This window comes from Podarcis liolepis, assembly GCF_965112155.1.
Source record: "Podarcis liolepis genome assembly, chromosome: 17".
NCBI classification, from domain to species: domain Eukaryota; kingdom Metazoa; phylum Chordata; class Lepidosauria; order Squamata; family Lacertidae; genus Podarcis; species Podarcis liolepis.
The window spans coordinates 20,817,568-20,845,184 of NC_139571.1; the positions used below are offsets into that span (position 1 = coordinate 20,817,568).

The 27,617-nt window shown below is 47.9% G+C and overlaps 1 protein-coding gene and 1 long non-coding RNA gene across 2 annotated transcripts; both read left to right on the forward strand.

Moving 5' to 3' along the window:
- On the forward strand, positions 1–27,572 carry PTGR1 (prostaglandin reductase 1). Its single transcript, XM_083482348.1, has 10 exons — positions 1–160; positions 6,153–6,268; positions 7,164–7,209; positions 9,105–9,164; positions 10,168–10,335; positions 14,290–14,407; positions 18,108–18,263; positions 20,724–20,829; positions 25,404–25,522; positions 26,746–27,572. The coding sequence occupies exons 2-10, from the start codon at positions 6,163–6,165 to the stop codon at positions 26,854–26,856; spliced, it is 990 nt and encodes a 329-aa protein (XP_083338474.1). The 5' UTR covers positions 1–160; positions 6,153–6,162; the 3' UTR covers positions 26,857–27,572.
- Positions 15,413–17,128, forward strand: LOC310696615. The gene is made up of 2 exons (XR_014520643.1): positions 15,413–15,605; positions 15,638–17,128. It is a non-coding gene; the product is annotated as an uncharacterized lncRNA (long non-coding RNA).
- Positions 27,573–27,617: the final 45 nt, after the last annotated feature.

Genomic DNA, 27,617 nt, shown 5'->3' on the forward strand with positions numbered 1-27,617 from the left:
AGTGTTGACTTGTAGTGTTGCAGAGGGACAGCAGGCGGCAACCCAGAGTACTGTATATAAATGCTTGCACACACCCAACATCTTCTCCAAACTCGGTAGTGTGCCAGAAGCAAACCTGGTTTTCTCGGCTGCAAGGCAGACTTGTCAAACGGCCACACAGGTTAGTAATTGATAGCAGGGAGCGGAGAGGAAGCGGAATGGGAGATTGGAACCAGGGTGTTGCAGTATGCAGACCATTTTAAATCTTCTAATTTCTTAACAATCACTCAGTGCAGTCCAAAGTTCAGGTTTTGTAATGCGAAAAGCAGGCTTCGTTTGAAGGCTTTCTGGGAATGATGAATTGCTGACCTTCTCAAAGTTACTGTTTGGTGTTTTGAAATGGTTAGTATGTTCTGGGTCTTCTCTGTAAGCAGAAAGAGAGAATCTTTTTGGTCCATTCATCCAATTTTATTTTTATTTTTGTAGGGGGAGAAGGAGTGTTGATAACATCTGTCAGTCAAGCACAGTCCTTCCTTAACCATTGACAACTATTGGGTTAATTGATCCGTCGCTATAATGCTTTCCTGGCTTCTTTTGTAGCTTATCTTTTCCTTGTCTTTGATTCAGTGACAGGTAGGTAGCCGTGTTGGTCTGCCATAGTCAAAAAAATAAAATAAAATAAAATAAAAAAACTGGAAGGAATTTTTTTATTTTGATTCAGTGATCCATTCAGGCGGAACGTAAAAAGTTCTGGACACTAGCTTTGTTATGTACTAAGCTTGGATCCTAGAACAATAGGCAAGTAGGATCCTAGAATGCAACAACTGATTGGCCTGCAGGAAAAGACCAATCAGGATCCAGGAGGGAAGCAGACTCAGCCAATCAGACGGGACTCATTGTGTAAATAATATAAATGTATGTAAATGTAATGTAAATAAAAGCCTGAGGCTTTTGGGGGGGGCAATTCTTTTTTAAAAAAATAATTTTTATTGATTTTTCTATGTATACTTCTTCTAACAATATATCTTTAACAATTTTTCATATTTCGACCCTCCTCCCCCATACTCCTGTTTTATTTCCATATTGTTCACCCTGAGTATTGTTTCCCCAAAATTTTCTCAATACATATAGTCTTACTTTTTTATATGTACAACTGTGTTTATTTATTCAAACCCTGCCAATGAGTCCATTTCTTTATGTTGCCTCTTCATATATGTTGTAAATGGTTCCCATTCTCTTTTAAAGTCTTTGTTGTCCTTTTCATGTAACTTTTCTGTTAGTTTTGCCAGTTCTGCATATTCCATAAGTTTCCCTTGCCATTGTTCTTTCGTTGGTATTTCTTCTGTCTTCCAAGTTCAGGCTAATATAATTCTTGCTGCTGTTGTTACATACATAAATAATTTCCAATTTTCTTTTTTTACATTTTGGTCTAAAATTCATAGAAGGAATGCTTCTGTTTCTTAACAAAGGTCTTTTAAAACATTTCCCCTCCCCAATATCCCATCATTTCCCAATAATTTCTAATCGTTTTGCATTCCCACCACATATGATAGAATGTCCCATCTTTTTCTTTACATTTCCAACAGGTTTTTGATGCCTTTTTATACATTTTGACTACTTTCTCTGGTGTTATATACCATCTATACATCATTTTCATATAATTCTCTTTCAATAAGATACAATCTGTAAATTTTAGGTTCACCTTCCACATCTTTTCCCAATCTTCAAGTTGTATATTATGACTTAAATCCAGAGCCCACTTTATTTGTCCTGACTTTACCATTTCAACTAACGTTTCCCCATAAAGTAGGAAATTGTACTTTTTAAAAGTAATTTCGTGTCACTCTCGACTATCTCTTTTTGAAAGTTTGAAACTGTATAACTAAAACCTTTCTTACTGGCTTCCTTAAACTATTCATTTAATTGTCTCTGATGCAACCAACTTTGTAAAAAGGTCCTCAGTTCCTCATATCCTTTCTACCTTAACCGTTTCCCCACCTCTATTAATAATCCTCTATATGCCAGCCATTTTCCTCCCTTACTAAGTGGTTTTATTGCTGATGCTTCCACCGGCGAGAGCCACCATGGTGTTTTTGGTTCTAGAAAGTCTTTATATTTATTCCAAACTTTTATAAGCGTTTTTCTTATTGTATGATTATGAAAACCTTTATGTTAGGTTTGGGGGGCAATTCAATCACTGTTTTACAAGCTACAGTAAAGGTAAAGGGACCCCTGACCATTAGGTCCACTCGTGACTGACTCTGGGTTTGCAGCCCTCATCTCGCTTTATTGGCCGAGGGAGCTGGCGTACAGCTTCTGGTTCATGTGGCCAGCATGACTAAGCCGCTTCTGGCGAAGCAGAGCAGCGCACGGAAATGCCATTCACCTTCCCGCCGGAGCGGTACCTATTTATCTACTTGCACTTTGAGGTGCTTTCGAACATCTAGGTTGGCAAGAGCTGGGACTGAGCAACAGGAGCTCACCCTGTCGCGGGGATTCAAACCACCGACCTTCTGATCGGCAAGTCCTAGGCTCTGTGGTTTAACCCACAGCGCCACCCACGTACAAGCTGCAATAAAGAGCATGAAATCACTACAGGGCTCCGAGTATATTCCACGATCGCTGGCCAAATCTACCACATCTTATTGTGTTTTCCTCGTAAATTGCATCTTGTACATTAACGTCTAGGATGTCAGTAGCTTTGACATAATGCAAGAGAAAACTTGCAAAACGTAACATTCCATGTAGGAATGAATCACCAGGAGAATGTATGATCGAGCTTCTGTTGCTCATGCTCTTTCACCTCGAGGGAGTGGTGGTTTCATAATTCTTCTGATTATTAAAGCAAAGCAAGCTATTGACAGAAGATAAGCTAGAGAGATTAACAAATTGAGGTGGGCAACACCTGCCTTTGTCTAGGGTTTAAGGTACGCCCTCGCTGAGGATTCTGGGAGTTGTACTTGGGACCTTTTTCATGCGAAACAGATGCCAAGCTGCAGCCCTTTGCCCATATAATGTGCATCCATATCTTTTATCTAACAAGGAAATTAGCTTTCATACCTGGCCATTTGCTGACTGAGTCTTTTCTCATTAGTTGATAGAGAATAATCCCCCCCCCCAAAAAAAACCTGAGCAACCCAAGCTCAGTTGGTTACAACATGGTGCTGATAAAGCCAAGGTTGCAGGTTTGATCTCTGTAATGGGAGAGCTGGATATTCCTGAATTACACTAGAGGATACTGAGGGACACTTCCATTAGGAAGTGGTATGTCCTGCAGAGGACCCCAAGGTCCATGAAGAATAATAGCTTAAAGGTCCCGGGCCCTAAGGAAGCCAGACTATCCACCAGGGCCAGGGCCTTTTCAGTGGCGGCTCCGACCTGGTGGAATGCACTGTCCCACGAGACTAGGGCCCTTCAGGATTTGATCTCCTTCCGCAGGGTCTTCAATTTGAATTAGTCTGATCCTCTATTGCCTTCTGATATTGATTCTGCATTTTATGTTCTATTTTATGCTGTTTTTAAGTCGCATTTTAATCAATGTTTTATATTTGTTGTTAGCTGCCCTGAGCCTGGTTTTTAAACCGGGAAGGGCGGGGTATAAATAAATTATTTTTTATTTATTTATTTATTTATTTATTTATTTATTTGGTTCCCATACACCCAGGAAAACCTAGACATTCTCCTCTTTTGGGGGGCCCTAACATGCATATACGGGTAGATTATTTTCAATTTAAAGGAAATGTTGGGGGGCACACATATACTTGGGAGGGCGCTGTGCCCCAGAAGCAGAAGCAGCATAGCAGAGCAAGGCCTTTGCAGCAAATATCAGGAGCTGGGGTCCTGCCTCTGCTCTGGCTGATCTGCATGCTGCTGCCAGCCCGAGCTGGGGAAAGAGGCACACAGGCATTGCTGTGGCAGCCCCACCTGCCATTTCCCTGACTCGGGCTGGCAGCTGCTTGGGCTGCCCTTTTTTGCTCTTCAATATATGGCAACCCTACTTCCATCTCTACAATTCTATGATTGTATGATAATTATTGCTATAGCGCTGGTCTAGTCCAGAGATGCAGAACTTGTGGTCTTCCAGATGTTGGATTTTCACCATCCGGGGAACCTGTGATCCTCCAGATGTTGGATTTTCACCATCCTTGTCCATTGGTCATGCTGGCTCTAGGACTCACGGGACTTCTAGCGATATCTGGAAGACCAGATACCCCACCTCTGTCTGAAACTAATCTACCACATCTTGTTGCAGTTTCCCACAAGTTTCAATATGCTAATGTTCAGGGTGTGTCAGAAACTTTGGTAATAATACAAAAGAAAACTTGCGAAAGGTAATGTTCCCATTCAGGAGCGAATCGCTAGGAGAAGGCACGAAGCTTGTGTTGATCATACACAGTGAAATGCCCTTTCACACAGAGAGAGTGGTGGTTTCATAATTGCTCCAGTTACAAAGCAATCTCCTTGCAGTACAACAGAAGAAAAGGGCAGAAAGATTGACAAATCATTTTGTGCAAACCTACCCTTTAGTTACACATTTCAGTGCCTTGTTTAAATCTTTAAAAGGGCGTGACTTGGATGGAGAAGAGGGGCTGTCTAAGGAGACTTTAAGCAGGTATATAAAACAAAATCTAGTGGCAGTGATTGGAAACCAAGGTTATATTCACATGACAATTTGTCTCAAATTTCCTGACTTTTCTCTAACTTCTACATTACATTTGGCCCTTTCACATGATGTGAAAATCTGCTTCCAGAAATATAGCAAAATCTAGAGCAAGGATTAGTGCTTGTTTCTGTGTCGTTACGTCAAAAAGCACCCATTTGCAACTGACACAGAAAGGAGTCCTAACTTTGTTCCAGATTCTGCTATATTTCTGGAATTGGATTTCACATCATGTGAAAGCTGAAGTATAATGTGGAAATTAACCGTTAGGGAAATGGACTAATCTGCCATGTAAGTGCAACTCTCTTCCACAGTCCTTTACCCAAAAGAAAGGAAGGGTGCATTGGGATTCTGTCAGCTGTGCTATACAGCCGATAGTAAAAGGTAAAGGGACCCCTGACCATTAGGTCCAGTCGTGACCGACTCTGGCGTTGAGGCGCTCATCTCACTTTATTGGCCGAGGGAGCCGGCATACAGCTTCCGGGTCATGTGGCCAGCATGACTAAGCCGCTTCTGGCGAACCAGAGTAGCGCACAGAAACGCCGTTTACCTTCCCGCCGGAGTGGTACCTATTTATCTACTTGCACTTTGACGTGCTTTCGAACTGCTAGGTGGGCAGGAGCAGGGACCAAGCAACGGGAGCTCACCCCGTCGCGGGGATTCGAACCGCCGACCTTCTGATCAGCAAGTCCTAGGCTCTGTGGTTTAACCCACAGCTCCACCTGTGTCCCTATACAGCTGATAGGCATGATGAAATCTGAAAGATGCAATGCTTTCATCCAAAGGAAGGAAGAGAGCAGGTTGCAAGAAAATAATGTTAGTTGGGGTATCCTGGAATTGCAAGGAGGATACCCACCAGCCTGTGGTTCAGGGAGCTGATTAAGGAAATAAATCACAGAAGTGTGTTCCCAGTTTTAATGTGGGGCTGGGGAGACACACAAACCTTTGCTTCAGCAATCGAAGAGTGTGGAGACACAAGATCTACCCACTTTGGAAGAATGGCAGATGAAGGTGATGGACTACATGGAACTGGTGGAAATGACTGGCAGAATCCGGGACCAGGAAGAAGAGTTGGTGGAAGAAGATTGAAAGAAATTTAAAGATTACTTACAGAAATATTGTAAAATTAATGAATGTTAGAATGATGTTGGATAGAAATCAAGTGGTTTCTAGCTGTAATGCTTCGAGAGAATATGAAAAAAAGGCTTATAAATGGGTAAAAGCTTAATGGTAAGGATTTGCTGAACTAATAAATTTAAGTGGAATACAAAAAAGGGAGGTATGAGGAGGTCCGGGGAAATAAGCTTAAGGAAGATAAGAAACGGAAAATCAATGTATTTTTAATTGTTTTTATTTTGCATTTTCCCTTTTATTTTTCCATTTTTATTGTAATATGTTAAAAAATCTTAATAAATATCTTATTAAAAAAAAGCAATCGAAGAGTGTGGAGACCAGCACTCTGGCAATTCCTCTAATGGTTTATAACTTTGTATAATCTTATTTGATCACTCAGGACGTGAAAGATGGTGCGTGCAAAGATTTGGATCTTGAAGAAGCACTTTGAGGGATTTCCTAAGCACAGTGATTTTGAACTGAAAGAGGTGGAACTGCCGGCACTGAAGGATGGAGGTAAAAGGGATTTTTGCCTTTGTACTCACAAAGTTTTATGTGAATAAACTGAAGGGGTGAATCCATTGACTCGTCATTTTGGCCCACCATCAGAACATGAATCTCAATAGGATGCATGTTGAACATTTGCTAAGAAGAAATGATTTTCATTGCATTTGATTCCAAGGGAGGTGGAGCAAGCTTGTATTCTGCTGCTCCGGAGAACAGGACAGGTCAAGAGTTGTTGGATAATGGAATGAACTGTCTCAGAAGGTGGTAGACTCTCATTCACTGGAGGTTTTTAAACAGAGGTTGGATAGGGACAGTGGTGTAGCTTGGGTTTACAGTGCCCGGGGCCACATGGAGCGGGTGGAAGGGAGGGAAATGGGTGGAGTACGCATGCACATTCAACGCCTAATGACATCCACGTCACCCAGGAGTTTGCAGCTGCAGAGATAGGGAAAGAAGAGTCATTGTCTGGAGAGGTCACTTCCTGGTTTGCATGGAAAAGCTTCTTTTCAATGGTGTACAGTGACAGAAGCGTGCAGCTGTATTCAGGCAGCACCGGGTTTTGAAATTATGCACCCCTAATCATTTTGCAACCGGGGCAACCGCCCCTGTGCTCCCTATGCTACACCACTGGATAGGGCTTCTTTCGTTGTGATCCCTGCATTGAAGAGGGTTGGACTAGATGACCGCTTGGTCCCCTTCCAACTCTACGATTCGAACTTAGTAAGACTTACTACTGAGTAAACATGTCTTGGATCCCAGTCTGATGCCTTTCAAATGCCCTTTCAAATATCTGGTTCTCCCTTCCCATGGTGACTATCTTTTAACGAATTTAAGAGACTAAGATTGTCTCCGATCTATGGTCAAGTTTGTCCATTAATCTACTTTATCATATTCTGTATTTCAGAGGTACTGCTTGAAACTGTGTTCCTCAGTCTTGACCCATATATGAGGTATTGTTTTTTTTGTTGGACTTACCCGTTGAAGTATAACCCTGAAACTGCAGTACAGCTTGGCTATACCTCTTGCCTAGATTTCCCTACTAAATGTTAACTCTGGGCCAATTTGGATGCAAGACGAAACCATAATTTCTCATGATGTGAATGAGCCCACAGCAAACCTTAGGCTCTCGCATGTTCCTTTGTCGCTGTGGCCATCAAGAAGAGTTCAGAATCTTTCACTTCGGTTTTGAAAGTTTGCAAAACTTGCTGTGTTGCCCAAAACTCCAACAAGATGTAGCTATGTAGTCTTAGCTATAGTTAGTGGAACCAAGCCAACTCCAAACCATAGTTAACAAATTTGGCTCATTTCCACTAACCATACATAACAAATAACTACAGACAAGGTTTCAGGCATCGCAGCAAACCACAGTTATTCGAAAGCAGAAGTTTCTAATTTCTTCACGGCCGTGAGGAAAGAGGAAACCGAGAGTGGGAGCTGAAGAATAGCTGAATCTGTGGTTGAGCATTGTGTTGGAGCGCAGCTTTTGTCTTCCCTTGAGAGCTTATTCCGTAGCAGAGTTTTAACAGTAAATTGGTGTAAGCTTCCAGAGGATAAGTCTGTCACCACAGCCTATGACTTCAGGATTTGAAATCCCTGTACGGAATTCTCCTATGAGCAATTTGTCATTAAAAATATAAGATAAAAATATACTTTCAAATTCTGAGGCCATGACCAGGAAGTAGCTGAACCTACTTCGCTATATTATGACACACTTTTGAAGAACGTCAACAGGCAATTTTATGAAATTTCAAACACTGTAGAGAAAGTTCCTCATGAAAAATTATAGACTGACCGCCCATTGTTAACAGCTTATTCTGTCCTCTGTGTGGTCTTGATCACCCATTCATTATATTGCCATTAGCATTTCGTTTCTGTTGCTTTTGCCATAAGTAGGGTTGTTAATCTTACCAATTCTTACCAGTGCCTTTAATAGCAACTTCTCTCAGCAAATGCTGGTAGTTTAGAACGTTTATATACAGACTGTCTAAAATCCATCTATGAGTTGTTCTGTAGTTCTGCTCTCCAGGTGGTTGTTGACCGCGCAGGAGCAGGCCAGGCCATTGCTCTGGGCAGTTGGCAAACTCCAGCTATACACCATAACGAAAACATGGACTTGGATAGCATGCCTCTTGTTGCACGCTCTTGTGTTTTGAAGTGGCCGTGGTTATCAAAAGTTTATAAAGGCAAAAAACAAGACGCATAGTAAAAGGCTGGTTCTGGGTTTGAATCCCAAATGTCAGTGCAAATTGCTCCCAATCATAGAATCATAGAGTTGGAAGAGACCACAAGGACCATCGAGTCCAACCCCCTGCCAAGCAGGAAACACCATCAGAGCACTCCTGACATATGGTTGTCAAGCCTCTGCTTAAAGACCTCCAAAGTAGGAGACTCCACCACACTCCTTGGCAGCAAATTCCACTGTCGAACAGCTCTTACTGTCAGGAAGTTCTTCCTAATGTTTAGGTGGAATCTTCTTTCTTGTAGTTTGGATCCATTGCTCCGTGTCCGCTTCTCTGGAGCAGCAGAAAACAACCTTTCTCCCTCCTCTATGTGACATCCTTTTATATATTTGAACATGGCTATCATATCACCCCTTAACCTCCTCTTCTCCAGGCTAAACATGCCCAGCTCCCTTAGCCGTTCCTCATAAGGCATCGTTTCCAGGCCTTTGACCATTTTGGTTGCCCTCCTCTGGACACGTTCCAGTTTGTCAGTGTCCTTCTTGAACTGTGGTGCCCAGAACTGGACACAGTACTCCAGGTGAGGTCTGACCAGAGCAGAATACCAGCAAAGGCATTCTCTGACAAGCCCGTCTTGTTGGTGTGTTTTGTTTTGTTCTCTACAGACCATACAGCAGGATTCATCTGAAGGAAGGGGATACAATGTTAGGATCCCAAGTTGCAAAGTAAGGTCCTCCATCAATAGATATCTGTGTTTGTGAAAAGATTTTGCTGATGTTGCTAGCTGTGTTGCTGCTGCTATCATTGAGTCTTAGTTAATATAAAGTAGTTCTAGCATATCTTTTGCACTTTGCAAATGTTTAAGGTGGATGCGTGCGTGTGAGAGAGGGAGAGAAACAGACTGGAAACAGAATTAAGATTTCAGGGAACACATTATATTTTAGCAGTGCTTTTTTTCTGGGGGGACGCATACCCCTAAACATATTGTGAATCTTTGTACTTTTGTCCATTTACTGTATTTATTTTCCCCGATTTGAATTATAAAATGGTGATTTTCTTGAGTCAAAATGAGAGTACCCCTAAACATTTTTTTTTGAAAAAGCACTGTGTTTTAGTAGATTTGTGGTGATTGATATTAGAAATGTAGGCAGCTTCCTGCCTTAAACCAATGATTCCTGTATCTGAGTACAGTCCACACCCATTAGTGGCAGCTCCCCAGAGCTTCAGACAGTCTTTCTCAATCATAGCTGGGGATGGGAGGATTTGAATCTGGGCATAGCTATAGTGCTGAGCTATAGTGTCAGGAGCCCTGTCTGTATTGTATGTGACTTCCCCTAAAGAATTTTGGGAAGAGGAAGTGATGGTTAAACCTCTCCGGGAATTGTAGCTCTGCGGAGGGAAGAACTCTCAGCTAATAACTCTCAGCACTCTTAACTAACTACAGTTCCCACGATTCTTTGGCAGAAGCTGTGACTATGGTACGGCACTGCATTAAGTCTGTAGAGCAGACGGGGCACCCTCATCAGTGTAACCTGTGTCCCATCTTTGGAGAGCATGCTGCCGATTCTATGCAAAAAAATCCTCTCCGGTACCTCTCTCTGCACAGTAAATTGTTGCAGCTGCTTGATACCTGTTTAGATATAAATGACAAAATCTGCTTTCACTTTGCTGTACGCAGAGCAGTTTTGCTGATGCAACTGTCCTTTCTTTTTTAACATATATATATAGAGTTCTGGAAAGCAAGTGCCCCACGTTCCCTGTGGGTTCCTTCGCCCTAGCGAGAGCAGGCTGGACAACTCACTTCATCTCCACAAGCAAAGAGCTGTTTCCTATGCTACCTAACTGGCCGGAAAAACTGCCCCGATCTTTGGCTCTGGGAGCTATTGGCATGCCTGGGTGAGTAGCCTTGGAAGTGGCTCAGAAGCTTTGAGGATGAGCTTCAAGTGTGTGGCTTCCACTCCCTTTTGGGCACTGACGCATCGTGGCGCTTGTGCAAAATGTGAGAAGGCATAGACGTGGTTGTGTAGCCGGTTGTGTAGCTCTCCCCCCTCCAGATCCACAAAAGCCATTGAAAAGCATTGAAAGCGCTCAATTAACAGAGGTTCCACCCCCACGACCCAAGCCTGCCCCCCATAATGCCCCCTTTTTATGGATATACAGTGGTACCTCGGGTTAAGAACTTAATTCGTTCTGGAGGTCCGTTCTTAACCCGAAACTGTTCTTAACCTGAGGTACCACTTTAGCTAATGGGGCCTCCCGCTGCTGCCGTGCCACCGGAGAACGATTTCTGTTCTCATCCTGAAGCAAAGTTCTTAACCCGAGGTACTATTTCTGGGTTAGTGGAGCCTGTAACCTAAAGCATATGTAACCTGAAGCGTCTGTAACCTGAGGTACCGCTGTATTTAAAGGTAAAGGGGCCCCTGACCTTTAGGTCCAGTCGTGGCCGACTCTGGGGTTGCGGCGCTCATCTCGCTTTATAGGCCGAGGGAGCTTCTGGGTCATGTGGCCAGCATTTCTAAGCCGCTTCTGGCGAACCAGAGCAGCACACAGAAATGCTGTTTACCTTCCCGCCGGAGCAGTACCTATTTATCTACTTGCACTTTGACATGCTTTCGAACTGCTAGGTTGGCAGGAGCAGGGACTGAGCAATGGGAGCTCACCCCGTTGCGCGGATTCGAACCGCCGACCCTCTGATCGACAAGTCCTAGGCTCTGTGGTTTAACCCACAGCGCCAACCACGTCCCCCACTGTATTTACCCATGATTTTAAAAAAAATGCTCTGTGTGGCGTTCGTACAGCGCCCCCGGTCGTCTCACGGACTATTGACCCATACACCACTAATCCACTGCCACCAACCAGGTCCTCCCCGGTAAAATCACTTCAGTCTCAGTCAGGTTCTCAAGTTAATACAGTGGTGCCTCGCAAGACGAAATTAATTCGTTCCGCAAGTTTTTTCTTCTTGCGGGTTTTTCGTCTTGTGAAGCACGGTTTCCCATAGGAATGCATTGAAAATCAATTAATGCGTTCCTAGGGAAACCGCTTGCCAGGCTGGCGGTGCGGAGAAGGGCTTTTCTCCACACCGCAAGCCTTCAGCACAGGTACGGGAACAGAGGGGAAGGGGCGCAGCGCTTTCCCTCTGTTCCCGGGGCTTGCGTGGGAGGAGGGTTTTTCCTCCGCACCGCCAACATTCAGAACAGCATTCTGAATGTTGGCGGTGGGAAGGAAAACCCTCCTCCCACCCCAAGTCTTCAGGAAAGCCATCCGATGCCGGGCGGCGGGAGAAGGCTTTCCCCCTCCCCCTCCCGGCATCGGAGCTTCGTCCCGATGCCACGCGGCGGGGGGAGACGTTCCCCCTCCGCCGCCGGGCATCGGGGCTTCCTCCCGATGCCGCGCGGCGGGGGGAGAAGTTCCCCCTCCGCCGCCGGGCATCGGGGCTTCCTCCCGATGCCGCGCGGCGGGGGGAGAAGTTCCCCCTCCGCCGCCCGGCACCGGGGCTTCGTCCCGATGCCGCGCGGCGGGGGGAGACGTTCCCCCTCCGCCGCCGGGCATCGGGGCTTCCTCCCGATGCCGCGCGGCGGGGGGAGAAGTTCCCCCTCCGCCGCCCGGCACCGGGGCTTCGTCCCGATGCCGCGCGGCGGGGGGAGACGTTCCCCCTCCGCCGCCGGGCATCGGGGCTTCCTCCCGATGCCGCGCGGCGGGGGGAGAAGTTCCCCCTCCGCCGCCCGGCACCGGGGCTTCGTCCCGATGCCGCGCGGCGGGGGGAGACGTTCCCCCTCCGCCGCCCGGCACCGGGGCTTCGTCCCGATGCCGCGCGGCGGCGGGAGGCTTTCCCCCTCCGCCGCCCGGCACCGGGGCTTCGTCCCGATGCCGCGCGGCGGCGGGAGGCTTTCCCCCTCCGCCGCCCGGCACCGGGGCTTCGTCCCGATGCCGCGCGGCGGGGGGAGACGTTCCCCCTCCGCCGCCGGGCATCGGGGCTTCCTCCCGATGCCGCGCGGCGGGGGGAGAAGTTCCCCCTCCGCCGCCCGGCACCGGGGCTTCGTCCCGATGCCGCGCGGCGGCGGGAGGCTTTCCCCCTCCGCCGCCCGGCACCGGGGCTTCGTCCCGATGCCGCGCGGCGGCGGGAGGCTTTCCCCCTCCGCCGCCCGGCACCGGGGCTTCGTCCCGATGCCGCGCGGCGGCGGGAGGCTTTCCCCCTCCGCCGCCCGGCACCGGGGCTTCGTCCCGATGCCGCGCGGCGGCGGGAGGCTTTCCCCCTCCGCCGCCCGGCACCGGGGCTTCGTTCCGATGCCGCGCGGCGGCGGGAGGCTTTCCCCCTCCGCCGCCCGGCACCGGGGCTTCGTCCCGATGCCGCGCGGCGGGGGGAGACGTTCCCCCTCCGCCGCCCGGCATCTGGGCTTCGTCCCGATGCCGCGCGGCGGGAGGAGACGTTCCCCCTCCGCCGCCGGGCATCGGAGCTTCGTTCCGAAGCCGGCGGCAGGAGGAGGTCCGAGGACAGTGGGGAAGACGCGCTGCGCTTCCCCGCTGTCCCTGAGATTTCCCTATGGGCTGTCGTCTTGCGAAGCAAGCCCATAGGGAAATTCGTTTTGCGAAGCGCCTCCAAAACGGAAAACCCTTTCGTCTAGCGGGTTTTCCGTCTTGCGAGGCGTTCGTCTTGCGGGGTACCACTGTAAAGAAGAGTGTAGTTTATTTCAGACACAAACAAACTTTAACGGCATTCCAAACGTTGTTACTCTTTACTTTCTTAGTCTTAATTTTCCTCTCTCTATCTCTTCTACCTCTCCTCACTCAAGAACCCACTGCCCTAATTGTCTCTCTGTTTCCAACTGCCTTTCCCAACCAACCCACTAAAACCAACCAACTCCCCACCAACAACTAACTCAAACCTCGGGCTAAGCCCTTTTATATACAGGTAGGTTCCAGAATTCTACTGCCCGCCTCCCAACAAAAATCCTGGGCGTAGGCAGAATGCCTCTCCCGGGGGCACTGTCTCTGATTGGGGGGAGGCCTTCAAAGAACCCTTAGATGGGGGGCAGCGGTGGCTGGTGCCCATTGGTTTTCGGAGGGCAGAAGGCAGGGAGGTCAACAGCTGGAACAGTCTGAGCCAATAGAAAGTAGAGCCCAGACCATCACTTGGTTGCAGGTGCGCCGACTTGGTAGGGAGATTGGGGGTGTGTGTGCAATTTCACATGCGACATCTAGGTACTGCAGGCAGCGCTCTGGCCTAACCCACTGAACCTCTTGTGCTTGCCGATTGGAAGGTCGGTTGTTCAAATCTCTGCAACAGAGTGAGCTCCCATTGCTCTGTCCCAGCTCCTGCCAACCTAGCAGTTTGAAAGCACACCAGTGCAAGTAGATAAATAGGTACCACTGCAGCGGGAAGGTAAATGGCAATTCAGTGTGCTCTGGTTTCTGTCACGGTGTTCCATTGCGCCTGAAGCGGTTTAGTCCTGCTGGCCACATGACCCGGAAAGCTGTCTGTGGACAAACGCCGGCTCCCTCGGCCTGAAAGCGAGATGAGCGCCACAACCCCATAAGTCGCCTTTGGACTTAACCATCGAGGGGTCCTTTACCTTTACCAGGTGCTGCATGGCAGCTCGGCCTCCATGGCCAGCGGCTCTTCTGCCTCCTAGTGGCAGAACTTTTTTATGGCACCCGGGGCATCTGTGTGCACCGGGGAGATATAGAGGGCAAAGGGAGCTCACCGAATGCCAGCCCAACCCTTGCCACTGCCAGAGTGGTACCAGCCTCGCAAAGCAGCTCAGGGAGGTTGGCGTGAGAAGGACGCCATGCTCCCTTCGACATCCTTGACAAGCTAACTTTTCCTCCCTCCCTCCCCTTTTCCCCTCCCAGGCTCACTGCCTACTTTGGCCTGCTTGAGATCTGTCAGATGAAACCTGGAGATACCGTCCTGATCAACGCTGCAGCTGGGGCTGTGGGGAGTGTGGCCGGGCAGATTGCGAAAATAAAGGTAAGCGGTCGTGGAAAAACAAGTTGGTGTCATGGGCCCAGAGCAGAAAGGGCAGGGGGACTTGGAGGAAGTGTCCCAGGCAGTACATACTGCCTCTCTTGGTATGCCCTGCAGAGGACCTTAAGGTCCATGAATAATCATAGTTTAGAGGTCCTGGGCCCTAAGGACGTCAGATTATCCTCCACCAGGGCCAGGGCCTTCTCAGTGATGGCTCCGACCTGGTGGAATGCTCTGTCCCATGAGACCAGGGCCCTGCAGGATTTAACTTCCTTCTGCAGGGCCTGTAAGACAGAGCTATTCCGCCTGGCTTTCATTTTGAACTTGGCCTGATCTTTTATTCCCCTTCCTTCCCTCCCTTCCCCTTTTTATGAAGATTACCTGCTCTGGGATCCCACAGCTATTTCTCCCCTGGTCTCCTCGCTGGCCCAAATAGGACTAATTTAGCCAGCTAGCCCTGGTGATCATCTAATGTTTATTGGATGGATTTCCCCCCTAAATTGATTTTTGAATTCTGAATTTATTGTTATTCACGTTTTATACTGTATTTTATGCTATTTTTGGTTGCATCAATTTAAGTGTTTTAAATTTGTTCTTAGCCATCCTGAGCCCGGTTTTCTGAACTGGGAAGGGCAGGGTACAAATAAAAATTTATTATTATTATTATTACATCTCTGCACCGCTTGATTTGATGGGGAATGGGACAAGAATGTACGTGTGTGTGTGTGAGAGAGAGATTAGGACAAAACTACTGTGATCCATGAGGGACGCGGGTGGCGCTGTGGGTAAAACCTCAGTGCCTAGGACTTGCCGATCGTATGGTCGCGGTTCGAATCCCTGCGGCGGGGTGAGCTCCCGTCTTTTGGTCCCAGCTCCTGCCCACCTAGCAGTTTGAAAGCACCCCTAAGTGCAAGTAGATAAATAGGTACTGCTTTATAGCGGGAAGGTAAACGGCGTTTCCGTGTGCTGCGCTGGTGCCGGCTCACCAGAGCAGCTTTGTCACGCTGGCCACGTGAGCCAGAAGTGTCTCCGGACTGGCCCCTTTTTTTAAAGCTGGTAAGTCTTTTGTTTGTCATAAATCCTCACATGCTGATCCAAAGTCCTCCTCGGGTGGCAGACGCCATATTTCTCAGTTCCGATGAAATAAAATCTAGGCGTTTGCTCATAAAGTTGCTCATAAATCTAGGCGTTTGCTCATAAAGTTGCTCATAAATCTAGGCGTTTGCTCATAAGGTTGCACCATAAATTAGTCTTCCCAGGGAAGAATTGCCAAGTCGAACTTAGAATACAAACATGATAACAGAGTAATGGCTCGCCTCCCCCTATGACTGTTAATCTCGCAACATAGTCTGTCTCATAATGGCGGATCCTGATTAAAAACTGCGTCACAAGAGAGCCTTTTATTTTCTTTCCAGGTATTTCAAAAAACAAAGGCTTTAGTTGATATTTTTATTTCCACACAGTTTATTTTCCAATCTCACTTGCTATAGGTCATATTAACGATTCTTCTAGGAGGGGGGTTGTTAGGTAATATCGTAATAAGAAAATAAAAAGTCCCCCCCCCTTCCATTCCGTTTCAACATACCGGCATAGATGTTATTCTTTGATGTCATCTCCTTTCCAGTCCAATCCATCACTCTTAACTTCTCAGTGGCAGGCTTAATTAGCAGCTAACATACCCTTTTCTTCGCTCGAAGTATGTGCAATTAATCTTATATCCAATTTTTGATCTTAAGAAATGCAACTAGGGTCGAACTCGGAGACAGCGTCTGGGAGATTCAAGCTCGCTCGAGGGTTTTCCATCCAGTGCCCTCACCCCCTCCTTCTTTCGAAATTGGGGTTGATTTATGGGCAACCGCGGACGAGGCTGCATCTTCCCTTACACTGGGAAGAAAAACGGGAGGCTGATTTACTTCCATATCAGCCCCTTAATTAACTCGTGTGAGCTGGAGAGATGGTATTGCTGGCCATCTTCCAAGGTGCCCCTAGCGGAGCCGCCCCCCCCCCCGGAGGGAAGCTGGTTTGAGGGGAAACGTGACAAAACAAGAATAGTTTTCAAGAAACGGCGGGGGCTATGGATTTTGGCTGGCAGCATGTGTGCTCGGCTGCCATTAGGCCTGCGTGGATATTCCAGCAGGAGTCCTGGGTTGCCTCTGCCACAGTATCCACAGGCTGCCGAACCTTGCAGCTGCTTTGCACTCCTTGCCCGTCCCATCCAGATAAACTCCAATGGCACCAGGGTTGGGTTGGTTGCTTGGCATCTCTGCCCCACCATGCCAGCTGCTATGGGAGAAGTGTATTGGCATGCAATGTTCACTTTGCTCCGATGGCAGGAGAGGGTTTTTCTTTCTGCAGGCATGGTTGTCTTGAAGAGACAAAAGCACTGGCGCTTTGGCTTCTGTCCCGGTGTCTCGAGATTCTTTAGTTTTTGTTAATTTCATTTGGCCCTTTCGCTTGTTGTCACAAAGCTTGATGCTTTGCCCGTGACGATGACGCAGAGTTCTTTATCGTGCATAGGCTCGTTCGGCTTGCGCAGTCAGGAGAATTAAGGACGCTGCAGCACTCCAGAGAGGAGCATGGATGAGAAATGGCAGGAAGAAAGCTGTCAGTCCGGTTTCCTTTTGAGCGTGTAGCGTTGTGATGGTTTCCTGAATGGTGTGAAAAAGAAATGGGTTTTGAACATAGCTGTCAACTTGCAGATTTGAAAATAAGGGACCAGCAGCCTCAAAAATAAGGGATCAGCAGCCAAAATAAGGGATTTTAGTCAACCAGCTGAAATGCGAAGTTAAAAGGGATCAGATAATTTGGGAGAGCAGCGCCGGTTTTTAGCCCTTCATTTCCAGAGGTTGCTGCTCAACACACCAGCCGATGAAACACTGCAGTTAAATAACTACAAGCAGCAACCACTTTTCGTGCAAAACGAAGTCCAAGTTACGAAGATGCTGCTGCAGTTCTGTATCTTTTCTCTTGTGCTCCATCTGCAGCTCTTAGTTCCATCAGGCAGGGCAGGAGGAAGCGGGGGGGGGGATAGCACCCGAAGTAAACCCGCAGATCAGATGATCTATGCTAGTCTACCACTACAAATCTATGGGAGAAGCGCTTGCGGTCCTTCCTCCGCTTTCCTCCTCTATGGTTAGCCCTTGGAACACCTGCCCACGCCTCCACCTCCTCTCTCTGAACTGCTTTCTCTATGGTTGCCCTCGCTCTCCTCTCAAGGCTCCTCAGCAATTCATAGGCCGTGCCAGGCTGTCCATCTCCTCTGGGTCCTTTGGCGGTGCAGCCGCAGTACGGCCTAGCGGGAGCGGCGGTGGGCAGAGGGGAGGTCCCAGGCAGAGATACTCAGTTCGGCGGCCGCAAGAAGGATGGCGGCGGAAGGGCCTGAGGCTCCCGTCAGTCCCAGCGGGGAGGGGCTTCCGCGGGCCGAGGCTGGTGTGAGGAGGCTGGAGGGGGGCGGGCCGGGCAGCCAAGCAACACAGTTGGAGCCTCCTTCCTCCCTGGCCAGCAGGGAGGGAGGGAGGGAGAGGAGCTGCTTCCTTTGAAAACCGGGAAATTTAAGGGACATCATCAATAAGGGACAGCAGTGGGACACGGCGCTGGGATAAGGGAGTTTCCCGCCAAATAAAGGACGGTTGACAGCTATGGTTTTGAAACGGCATGAGCAGTGCGAGGAAGCATTATATAATTTATTTTCTTTATCCTGCAGGGTTGCAAAGTGGTTGGCTGTGCAGGTTCAGACAAGAAAGTGGCCTTCCTCAAAGAAATTGGCTATGATGAAGCCTTCAACTATAAGACGGTGGGGTCTCTGGAAGAGGCCCTGAAGAAAGCTTCGCCCGATGGCTATGACTGCTACTTCGACAACGTAAGCTCAAACGGAGCGCCAACTCTTGAAATGCGGGAGACGTTTGCGCCGTTTGCTGGCCCCTACGCCGTGTGCGCATGCACATTGGGGTGTGGTGTGGAGGGTGAACAGAACCCACTGCCCCAGCTGTCAATGCCAGTGTCGCCAGGTGGGCACATGGGGCATGGAGGGTTTATGGAGCCCATGGCTGAGCCCTTGCAGCTGGAGCCAAGCAGGGCTGCGCTGTGGCAGCTACTCGCACCGGAATGAGTCCAGCCGGCCAGTGCGGCCCTTGGCAGTCTGTGGCGATCACACAGGGTCCCCGGACGTTTCACCGTCTATTGATCCCTGCGCCACCACTTTATTTCTCGCTGCCACCACCCAGGCCCTACCTGGGACAATGCTGAGTCCAGTCAGGGTTAAATTGGAACATAAACTTCTGTTTATTTATTGCAGCTTAACAAGCGTGTGGTTTCATAAACGGTATCGGTCAATTACAAACATGGGGTGCCTATCCAGACCTAAAACTTCCGCTACTTGCTCTCTCTCACTAAACCACCTCTCAGATATTTACTTGTCTTCCCAGCTCCTAACTGTTCCTGACTCAGCTTATTTCGCTACACTAACTCAACCTCCCCACAGACTCTATCCCCATTCACTCCCACTCCAACCAACCACCCAACTGCCTACAAACTCCTCCCTTCGCCCTTCCCAGAGCTGGTTTTATAGTCTCTCTGACTCCACCCCCCTGGGTTCTGATTGGGTAACCTGTTTAACTATTTCACCTCCAGCACTCTCATATGTTAACGTCACACGGTCAGCAAGGGGGCTGAGGATGCGGATGTGAGGCCATGATCCGAGTCCCAGATACCCCTAGCAAACAATCAGGACAGGATAGGGACGTCTGGTTCACCCCCCCCCCTAAAAATTGTGCCTCCTGGGACCCCCGCACACTCCACCCCTGATTGAAGAAAAGCTTTTTGGTATTGTTTGCTTGTTTGGAGTGGGACGTTGTCAAAAGCTTTCGGTCTAACCTTGCTAGAGCAAGGTTATGCCAGTGCACATAGCAAAGGAGCTGCTAAACATCCTTGGTTTTGGGCAAGCAACAGCCTGAACCTGTCCCAATGCGATGAATTCTAGAGATGGAAAGGGGTCATTCTAGGGTCATCTAGTCCAACCTGCTCTAATCTAGGAATCTCAGCTAGATCATACATGTCAGGCGGGATAGAAGAAGAAGAAGAAAAAGAGTTTGGATTTGATATCCCGCCTTTCACTCCCCTTCAGGAGTCTCAAAGCGGCTAACATTCTCCTTTCCCTTCCTCCCCCACAACAAACACTCTGTGAGGTGAGTGGGGCTGAGAGACTTCAAAGAAGTGTGACTGGCCCAAGGTCACCCAGCAGCTGCATGTGGAGGAGCGGAGACACGAACCCGGTTTCCCAGATTACGTGACTACCGCTCTTAACCACTACACCACACTGGCTCTCACTGGTGCTGAGCGAGCCACAGTGACTTACACACCTGCGGCAAGTTGGAGCTAAGATTTGTGTGCTGAACCAGAGAAACCTACCTTGTAAAAACAAGCCTGCCCGGAATAATTTGAACACCTGCATTGACTTGCCAGTTTGATCTTCCCAACGCATAACTGCAGGGGCCTGGTTCCTTACCTGCTCAATTCCCTGGAAATCAGAGATACTGCTTGCAGCAAATTTTTTCGGTTTGAAAACTTCGGCCCCATCCGCAGAATACGCTCAAAGCAGTATTGTACCACTTGGATACTGTCATTTGTAAAGAGTTTTTACCAGACCTCTAGAGGTACAATTCCTAAAATGGTTTAACAGGCAGTTCCTGTTTGGGAATTGTAGCTCCTCTTGTCCAGACTATAAACATACCTAGCTTCTTCAACTGTTCCTCATAATGGTTGAATTCAAATGACGTTTTGAATGCCTTACAAACACACACCACTAGATGGCACCAGAGAGAAAACATTTTCTATACATTTTTTTACAGTGTGGTTCCCCCCCCCACCTTTGTTATAACAATTTAATTTCTGATTTATTTATAGAGTCGCCCCCCCCCCATGTGTAGATCCACCCATGGCTTGGTTTCCAGTACACAAAGCCACCTTCCTCCCCTTCTGGGTAGTTTTTCAATAGTAAAGAAAACTGTCAGAGTGTGCAAACTCCGAAGTTGATTTTATTTAAGCAGATATGCATGCAAAGTGCTTCGGGGGGGGGGGACCTGCCTCCCCTCACCAAAAAAATTAAAAGTGGCCAGCCTGCCTGAATGGAGAGAGAAAAGAGAAAGAGACTGTGGTCAAATCCACATGCACACCATCCATTTAATAATGCATGCTTGCACCAGTTTAGCAGTCATGTGTTTCCCCCAAAGAGTACTGGGAAATGTACAGTATGTGCTGGGAATTGTAGCAGAAACCCCTTAGTGTTTGTTTCAATGCATTGTAACGGTCTTTATCTGAACAGGTCGGAGGCCAGTTTTCAGCTGTTGCTCTGGGCCAGATGAAGAAATTTGGGAGAATTGCTGTGTGTGGCGCCATCTCCTTGTACAATGACACAGTGCCCCAAACAGGTAAAACTTGTATTTTTATTTTTGTCTGTTGCTTTATAGCTTCTGGGGAGAAAGGGTCACAGGCTGATAAAGGCACAAGTTTATAATGCTTACATAGGTCACACTTCGCAATTTAATGGGGCTGTTCTTCAGGAATTCCATTGCCATGTTTAACAGGCAAAGCAACTGCCAGAAGCTGCCAGTGGAAGCTTTTAATTAAAAGTTCAATAGCTCAGTTGGTAGAGCACTTAATCTTAAGGTTGTGAGTTTGAGCCTCACATTGGGCAAAAAGATTCCTACATTGAAGAAGGTTGGACTAGATGACCATTGCGGTCCCTTCCAACTTATTATTGTTGTTGTTAAATTTATATACTGCCCTATACCCGGGGGTTTCGGTGGTTCACAGAATAAAATCAAGATATAAAATCACAAAATACATAATAAAAATAAAAACAACAACCCAATACACCCCCTTTTTTTAAAAAAAAGGGGGCATAGGATGTCAAACAGATCAACCAAAATGAATGTTTTTGCCTGTCGCCTAAAGGTGTATAATGAAGGTGCCAGGCAAACCTCCCTGTGGAGAACATTCCACAGACAGGGAGCCACTGTAGAGAAGGCCCTGTTCTCGTGTTTCCACTCTCCGGACCCCTCAAGGAGACGGCACACGAAGGAGGGCCTCATAAGATGATCTCAGGGTCCGGGTAGGTTCATATGGGAAGAGGCGGTCCTTAAGGTATTGTGGTCCTGAGCTGTTTAAGGCTTTATAGTTCAAAACCAGCACTTTGAATTGGGCTCTACAAGAAGACAACATGCAGGAAGCTCTAGGATACAATGGTTCAGTGGCATTGTCTGGGTTTGCCCTAAAATGTGAGGCAACGAAGGATGTTGTTTAGTGTCGTTTAGTCATGTCTGACTCTTCGTGACCCCATGGACCAGAGCACGCCAGGCACTCCTGTCTTCCACTGCCGCCCGCCGTTTGGTCAAACATGCTGGTAACTTCGAGAACACTGTCCAACCATCTCGTCCTCTGTTGTCCCCTTCTCCTTGTGCCCTCCATCTTTCCCAACATCAGGGTCTTTTCCAGGGAGTCTTCTCTTCTCATGAGGTGGCCAAAGTATTGGAGCCTCAGCTTCGGGATCTGTCCTTCCAGTGAGCACTCAGGGATCTCAGGGATCAGCAAACCTTTCAGGAGGGGGCCGGTCCACTGTCCCTCAGACCTTGTGGGGGGGGCCAGACTTTGGCCATTAAATCCTGCCGTCCAGTCAGCGCTTCCCTGCGTAGTTCTGCTTGGGGCTGTCCTGGGCAGGAAAACAGAGTCGCAGCAGTCCTGCCGTCCGTGTGAGATAGAGGGATAAATCAAGTCCAGAGACAGTTTGTTGCTATCTCTAAAAGTGTTTATTTACACAGCAATAAATCCATCAGAACTTTCCGGCATCTCTCTGTGCTAAAAGCACACACAGCTTCTTTTGCAGCGTCTCTCAGTCTAAAGTGAAACCAACTCTCACAGACAACACAGACAAAGCCTGCATCAGGCCACTCCCCAGATACAGGACACCAAGGAGTTTTAACCTTGTAAACTCCAAACTCCACACAGATACATCTTCTCCTGAAAGGGCCCGCCCCTCACACCACCGCCACCTCGTCTTCAGCAGCGTCGTCATCGTCCTCTGCCTCTGCCAGGGGTCTGCGAGGTGCAGAGCCCATGCTGCTGGCCTGGGCGGCAGAAGCAGCCTCCCTGCCGCCGCAGCTTCCTCCCTTTCTGCTCTTGGCCATACATGGCCGCCTCAGCGGGAAGGAAGGGGCGTCACCCAGAGGTGTCCATGGCTTTGGATTGGCTGCAGAAGCTTCCTGCAGCCAATCGGAAGCCACACCAGCGTTGTGGAAGTCAGTCCCCGCATGGCGAAGCCTCCGCACTGCGCTGGTTTAACGCGGGGACTGACCGAGCTGGCGGCAGGGTCCACAGGCCGGATTTATGAGCCTGGTGGGCCGCATCCGGCCCCCGGGCCATAGTTTGCTGACCCCTGGGTTAGTGTGTGGAACAAGCTGAGTGTAGACGACAGAAGCTCCTGCTCAAAAACAACAACAAAGGCTATAACGTTTGCTGGATCTTTTCAGGGATCCTTTGTATATCAGCATTCAGTGTAGCTTGATAAGGCCATACGGGCAACATTTCTGAAATACCTATTTGAGGAGCAGAATGGTTTGACACCACAAGAGGTCCGTAGTGAGCTAGAAACCACTTGCTGCTACTGTAATCAACAAATTACGCTAGCAGGACTAGACGTTTTGTAAGGAGAAATATATGAAATTTTGCAAAGAGGAGAAAGAAGAGAGATGCTAGTTTTGAGAGTTAAATGTAATAGTGGAAGTAAGAAATGTATATTAAGTGATTAGATGGGGAAATTGTCAGATGTGATTGGTGGAAGTAAAAAAAAATGGTGTAAGAAATGAAAGTATGTTTGATTACTGTTGAAAATGGTAAGTTGAAAAATTAATAAAAAATTATATATATAAAAATAGAAACCACTTGCTGCTGCTTTGAAAATAATTTCAGCATTCCCCCTTATCGTAGTAGCACAGTTGAGCAATTGAAACTCAGGCTTCTAGTTGGCTTCTAATTGGCTTCTAGTTGAGTTAACTGGCTCCCCCCTCTTCCCTGCCACAGTTTCCAAACTCTCCTAGTCTTCTGAAGTCATTGGGACCGTTGGTACAAGTCAGCTCACCATTCCTCTTGCAAAGCACTTGGAAGCGGTAGCGAAATTTGCTAATCACTGGTTTGCGATTGGCACCCACGGTTACTCCTTTCAGCCGCTGGGATGTAATGAAAAAGAGTATCGGGCCTAGAAACCTCGGTTAAAAATCGCTGTGGGTTAAACCACAGAGCCTAGGACTTGTGGATCAGAAGGTTAGCGGTTCGAATCCCCGTGACGGGGTGAGTTCCCATTGCTCGGTCCCACTCCTGCCAACCTAGCAGTTCAAAAGCACGTCAAAGTGCAAGTAGATAATTAGGTACCGCTCCGGCAGGGAGGTAAAAGGCATTTCCGTGCGCTGCTCTGGTTTTGCCAGAAGCAGCTTAGTCATGCCGGCCACATGACCCGGAAGCTGTACGCCAGCTCCCTTGGCCAATAAAGTGAGATGAGCGCCGCAACCCCAGAGTCGGTCACGACTGGACCTAATGGTCAGGAGTCCCTTTACCTTTACCTAGCTGTACAGTTTGGGCAGAATTAAGCAAGAGGCAGTGCTTCAATGTCGCCTACCACACAGGGCTGTTGGTAAGAATGACAAAGCGAAGAGCGCAGTTTTTTTGTGGGCTTTTTAAAATTTATTTTAAAAAACAACAGTTCTGCTCTGAGCTTATTTTGACTGTTAGGGGGAGCTGTGCAACAGGATTATGTGAAAGCCCTGCGATCTCTGCTGGAATGGGAAGTTGTGGAACAATAACTGGGCTTTGGTCAAAGATGGCGTCTTTCCTCTTGGCAGTTCCAAGGTGACTGAGTTGCCTGACCTTCTGCTCCATCAGGTTCCTTTCCCCAACTTTTCCTCCAGCAGACAGGAAGAAGCACAGGGAAAACAGGGAGGAGGAAAGCAATTTGGTGATGAAAAAAGTAAGAAGTGAGAGGGACCGAGCACGACTATTCTATCTTAAATCCCTAGTGCAGAAGCACCTCTGGATTATGAAGGGGAAGAACGGGGGGGACGGGGGACGGGACGACACAAGTTATCAGCTAGGAAAAGCCTGCATTAACTGTGCAGCTGAAATATTTGCTCAACTGGATTTGCAAAAAGATGGGGGGGAAAGACACTTGTTCGTACTGAAAAATACGCTTGATTTCCTTTTTTTGAAGAGAAATGAGCTTGCACGCTGCCTTGGTCTCCCAGGCAGTGATAGAAGCTTGCCATGAAAACTACAGGAATGTAGGAAGTCTCCTTGCACCAAGTCAAACCATTAGCCTGTCTTGCTCAGTATTGTCAACCCTGACCGGTTGTGGCTCTGAAGTTTCAGGCAGGGGAAATTGCCAGTCCTACCTGGAGATGCCAAGGGACGCAGGTGGCGCTGTGGGTTAAACCGCAGAGTCTAGGACTTTCCAATCAGAAGGTCGGTGGTTCGAATCCTCGCCACAGGGTGAGCTCCCGTTGCTCGGTCCCTGCTCCTGCCAACCTAGCAGTTCGAAAGCACGTCAAAGTGCAAGTAGATAAATAGGTACCGCTCTGGCGGGAAGGTAAACGGCGTTTCCGTGCGCTGCTCTGGTTTGCCAGAAGTGGCTTAGTCATGCTGGCCACATGACCTGGAAGCTGTACGCCGGCTCCCTCGGCCAATAAAGCGAGAGGAGCACTGCAACCCCAGAGTCGGCCACGACTGGACCTAATGGTTAGGGGTCCCTTTACCTGGAGACGCCAGGCATTGACCCCGCAAGATAACTCCGCCACTGAGCCATGACTAGTATTTGCACCCTGCGCTGAGTTTGGGGGGTTGGAATAAATGATGTCCGATGTCCCTTCCAACTGTGCAATTCTAACATGAAGCTAAAGCTGGTGCAAACTGCCTGTAGCGTGGAAATTTCACTAACCCTTTTCCCTCATGTCTCTTCCAGGACCTTATATGCAGCTTATGATGATCCTAAAGGAGCTGCGCATGGAAGGGTTTGTCGTCCAGCGCTGGGCGGACAGGAGAGAGGAAGGTATGACGGCACTGTTGAAATGGGTCTCAGAGGTAAGTTTGTTCTGTGTTGTCTTTGGACCTTAGAATTGTGAAGCTTGACCCAAGTCCGTACTGTGATATTGGTCTCATAATTTATGACCTGGCAATATATCATGAATCATGATGTGCGTTAGAGCTGGGCGGTATATCATCTGAAACCAGTTTGAAGTCTATATTGTGATAGAGGTTTCGTAATTTTTGAAACTCTTGGGACAGCGAATCTCTCTCAGATCCCTCTACATACGGGATCTTCGGGTTAGGGTCATGGCAAACCTGGAAGTGTATACAGTAGTACCTCAGGTTAAGTACTTAATTTGTTCCGGAGGTCCGTTCTTAACCTGAAACGGTTCTTAACCTGAAGCACCACTTTAGCTAATGGGGCCTGCTGATGCCGCCGCGCTGCTGGAGCCCGATTTCTGTTCTCATCCTGAAGCAAAGTTCTTAACCGGAAGCACTATTTCTGGGTTAGCGGAGTGTGTAACCTGAAGCGTATGTAACCCGAGGTACCACTGTACATTCCTGCTGTAAAACAACTTAAAGTCAAACTGGGAAAACATGGAAGGTCGACCCCAAAGAGGGGTTTCCCTCTGGGCTTCAGCCTAATTCAGGGGTCACCATGAGAACCAAGGTGCCATCACCCCATACTGGACTGAAATATAATTTTTTGGTGGGGAAGGGAAGTAAGTTTTTTGGCTGCCGTGAGCGGTAAGAGCGTACAACAGTTGGAGATAAAAGAACCCCTCCCCCGAATGAGAGTGAGGGTTGGGAGTGTCTGTGCTACCCCAGGTGAAAAGTGGGGCAGCTGGGCATTTGTATACCTGAAGGAGCGTCTCCACCCCCATCGTTCTGCCCAGACACTGAGGTCCACCTCCGAGGGCCTTCTGGTGGTTTCCTCACTGCGAGAAGGCAGGTTACAGGGAAACAGGTAGAGGGCCTTCTCGGTGGCGGCGCCTGCCCTGTGGAATGCCCGCCCATCAGATGACAAGGAAGTAAACAACTATCTGACTTTTAGAAGAAAAACCGTTTTTGAAGTTTTATTCTGTTTTTAGTATTCTGTTGGGAGTCGCCCAGAGTGGCTGGGGAAACCCAGCCAGATGGGCGGGGTATAAATAATATTATTATTATTAACCTGGCTCAGTGCCCCCACCCTGATACAGTAAATTAAAGTGGAAACTTTTTCATGGATTGTTTAGAAACAAACTGAAATCTAAAACCCATTTTTTTGTTTTGTACAGGGGAAAATTAAGTGCCAAGAACACGTCACCCAGGGCTTTGAAAACATGCCGGCAGCATTCATGGGATTGCTCAAAGGAGAAAACACTGGGAAGGCGATCCTAAAAGTCTGACGGGCACGTGGCTTACTCTGCCAAGAAATTCAGCACAATAAATGACTACTCCCTCTTTTAACTGCCAAAATCTCATTCATAAACATGCCAGTTTGCTCCTGTTGCTTGCGTAACACGAATATGCTGAAAGCCTGAGCCCGTGTACTCCAAGGGTTAGGTGTTGGGAAAGATTTGTAGTAAGTAGGATGTCCAATTTTAAGGAGTGGTAGAGGCATGTGTAGAATCCTCTGTCCTCTTTTATTACCTTACAAGCCTGCAACCATTTTTCTTCTGGAAAACATCTGGTATGAGCGGGGGCGGGGAAAGAGATTTTATTGCCCCCATAAGGATGCTCAAAAACACCCTCCTTCCAATCCATAGTGGAGGTTACAAAATTATTGCTGGATTTCTACCCTTCACTGCATAAAAATGCTATTCTTTTAATGTGTGGGTATTTTGAAATAAAAATGATTTAGGTAAACCAACATATTGATTACATGTTGTCCATACAGGAAAGGGGTCTTGGTTGAGGGCAGCTTACAATTGTTTTGAGCTCTTTAAAAAAAAAAATTAGCTACCACCCGTTAAACATACCCATAAATATTTTGGCGCCATGCATTCAGCTCAATGTAAAACTAAACCCCAACAAGGTTGTTTTCCTTAAGTTTTAAACTCTGCTTTCTTCTAAATTTGCTTACTTTCTTACTGACAGCTGTAATAAAGGAATACATAGCTGACGCTTGTATTGTGTTTTTTAACAGCGAAGCCACAAGATTCATGCA

Bases quoted from the DNA above. Each gene is read 5' to 3' on its own strand.
- PTGR1 (XM_083482348.1), top strand. From the start codon at position 6,163: ATGGTGCGTGCAAAGATTTGGATCTTGAAGAAGCACTTTGAGGGATTT. The intron at 7,210-9,104 runs GTATTGTTTTTT...TGTTCTCTACAG, and splicing joins AGTCTTGACCCATATATGAG to ACCATACAGCAGGATTCATC. The intron at 25,523-26,745 runs GTAAGTTTGTTC...TGTTTTGTACAG, and splicing joins TGTTGAAATGGGTCTCAGAG to GGGAAAATTAAGTGCCAAGA.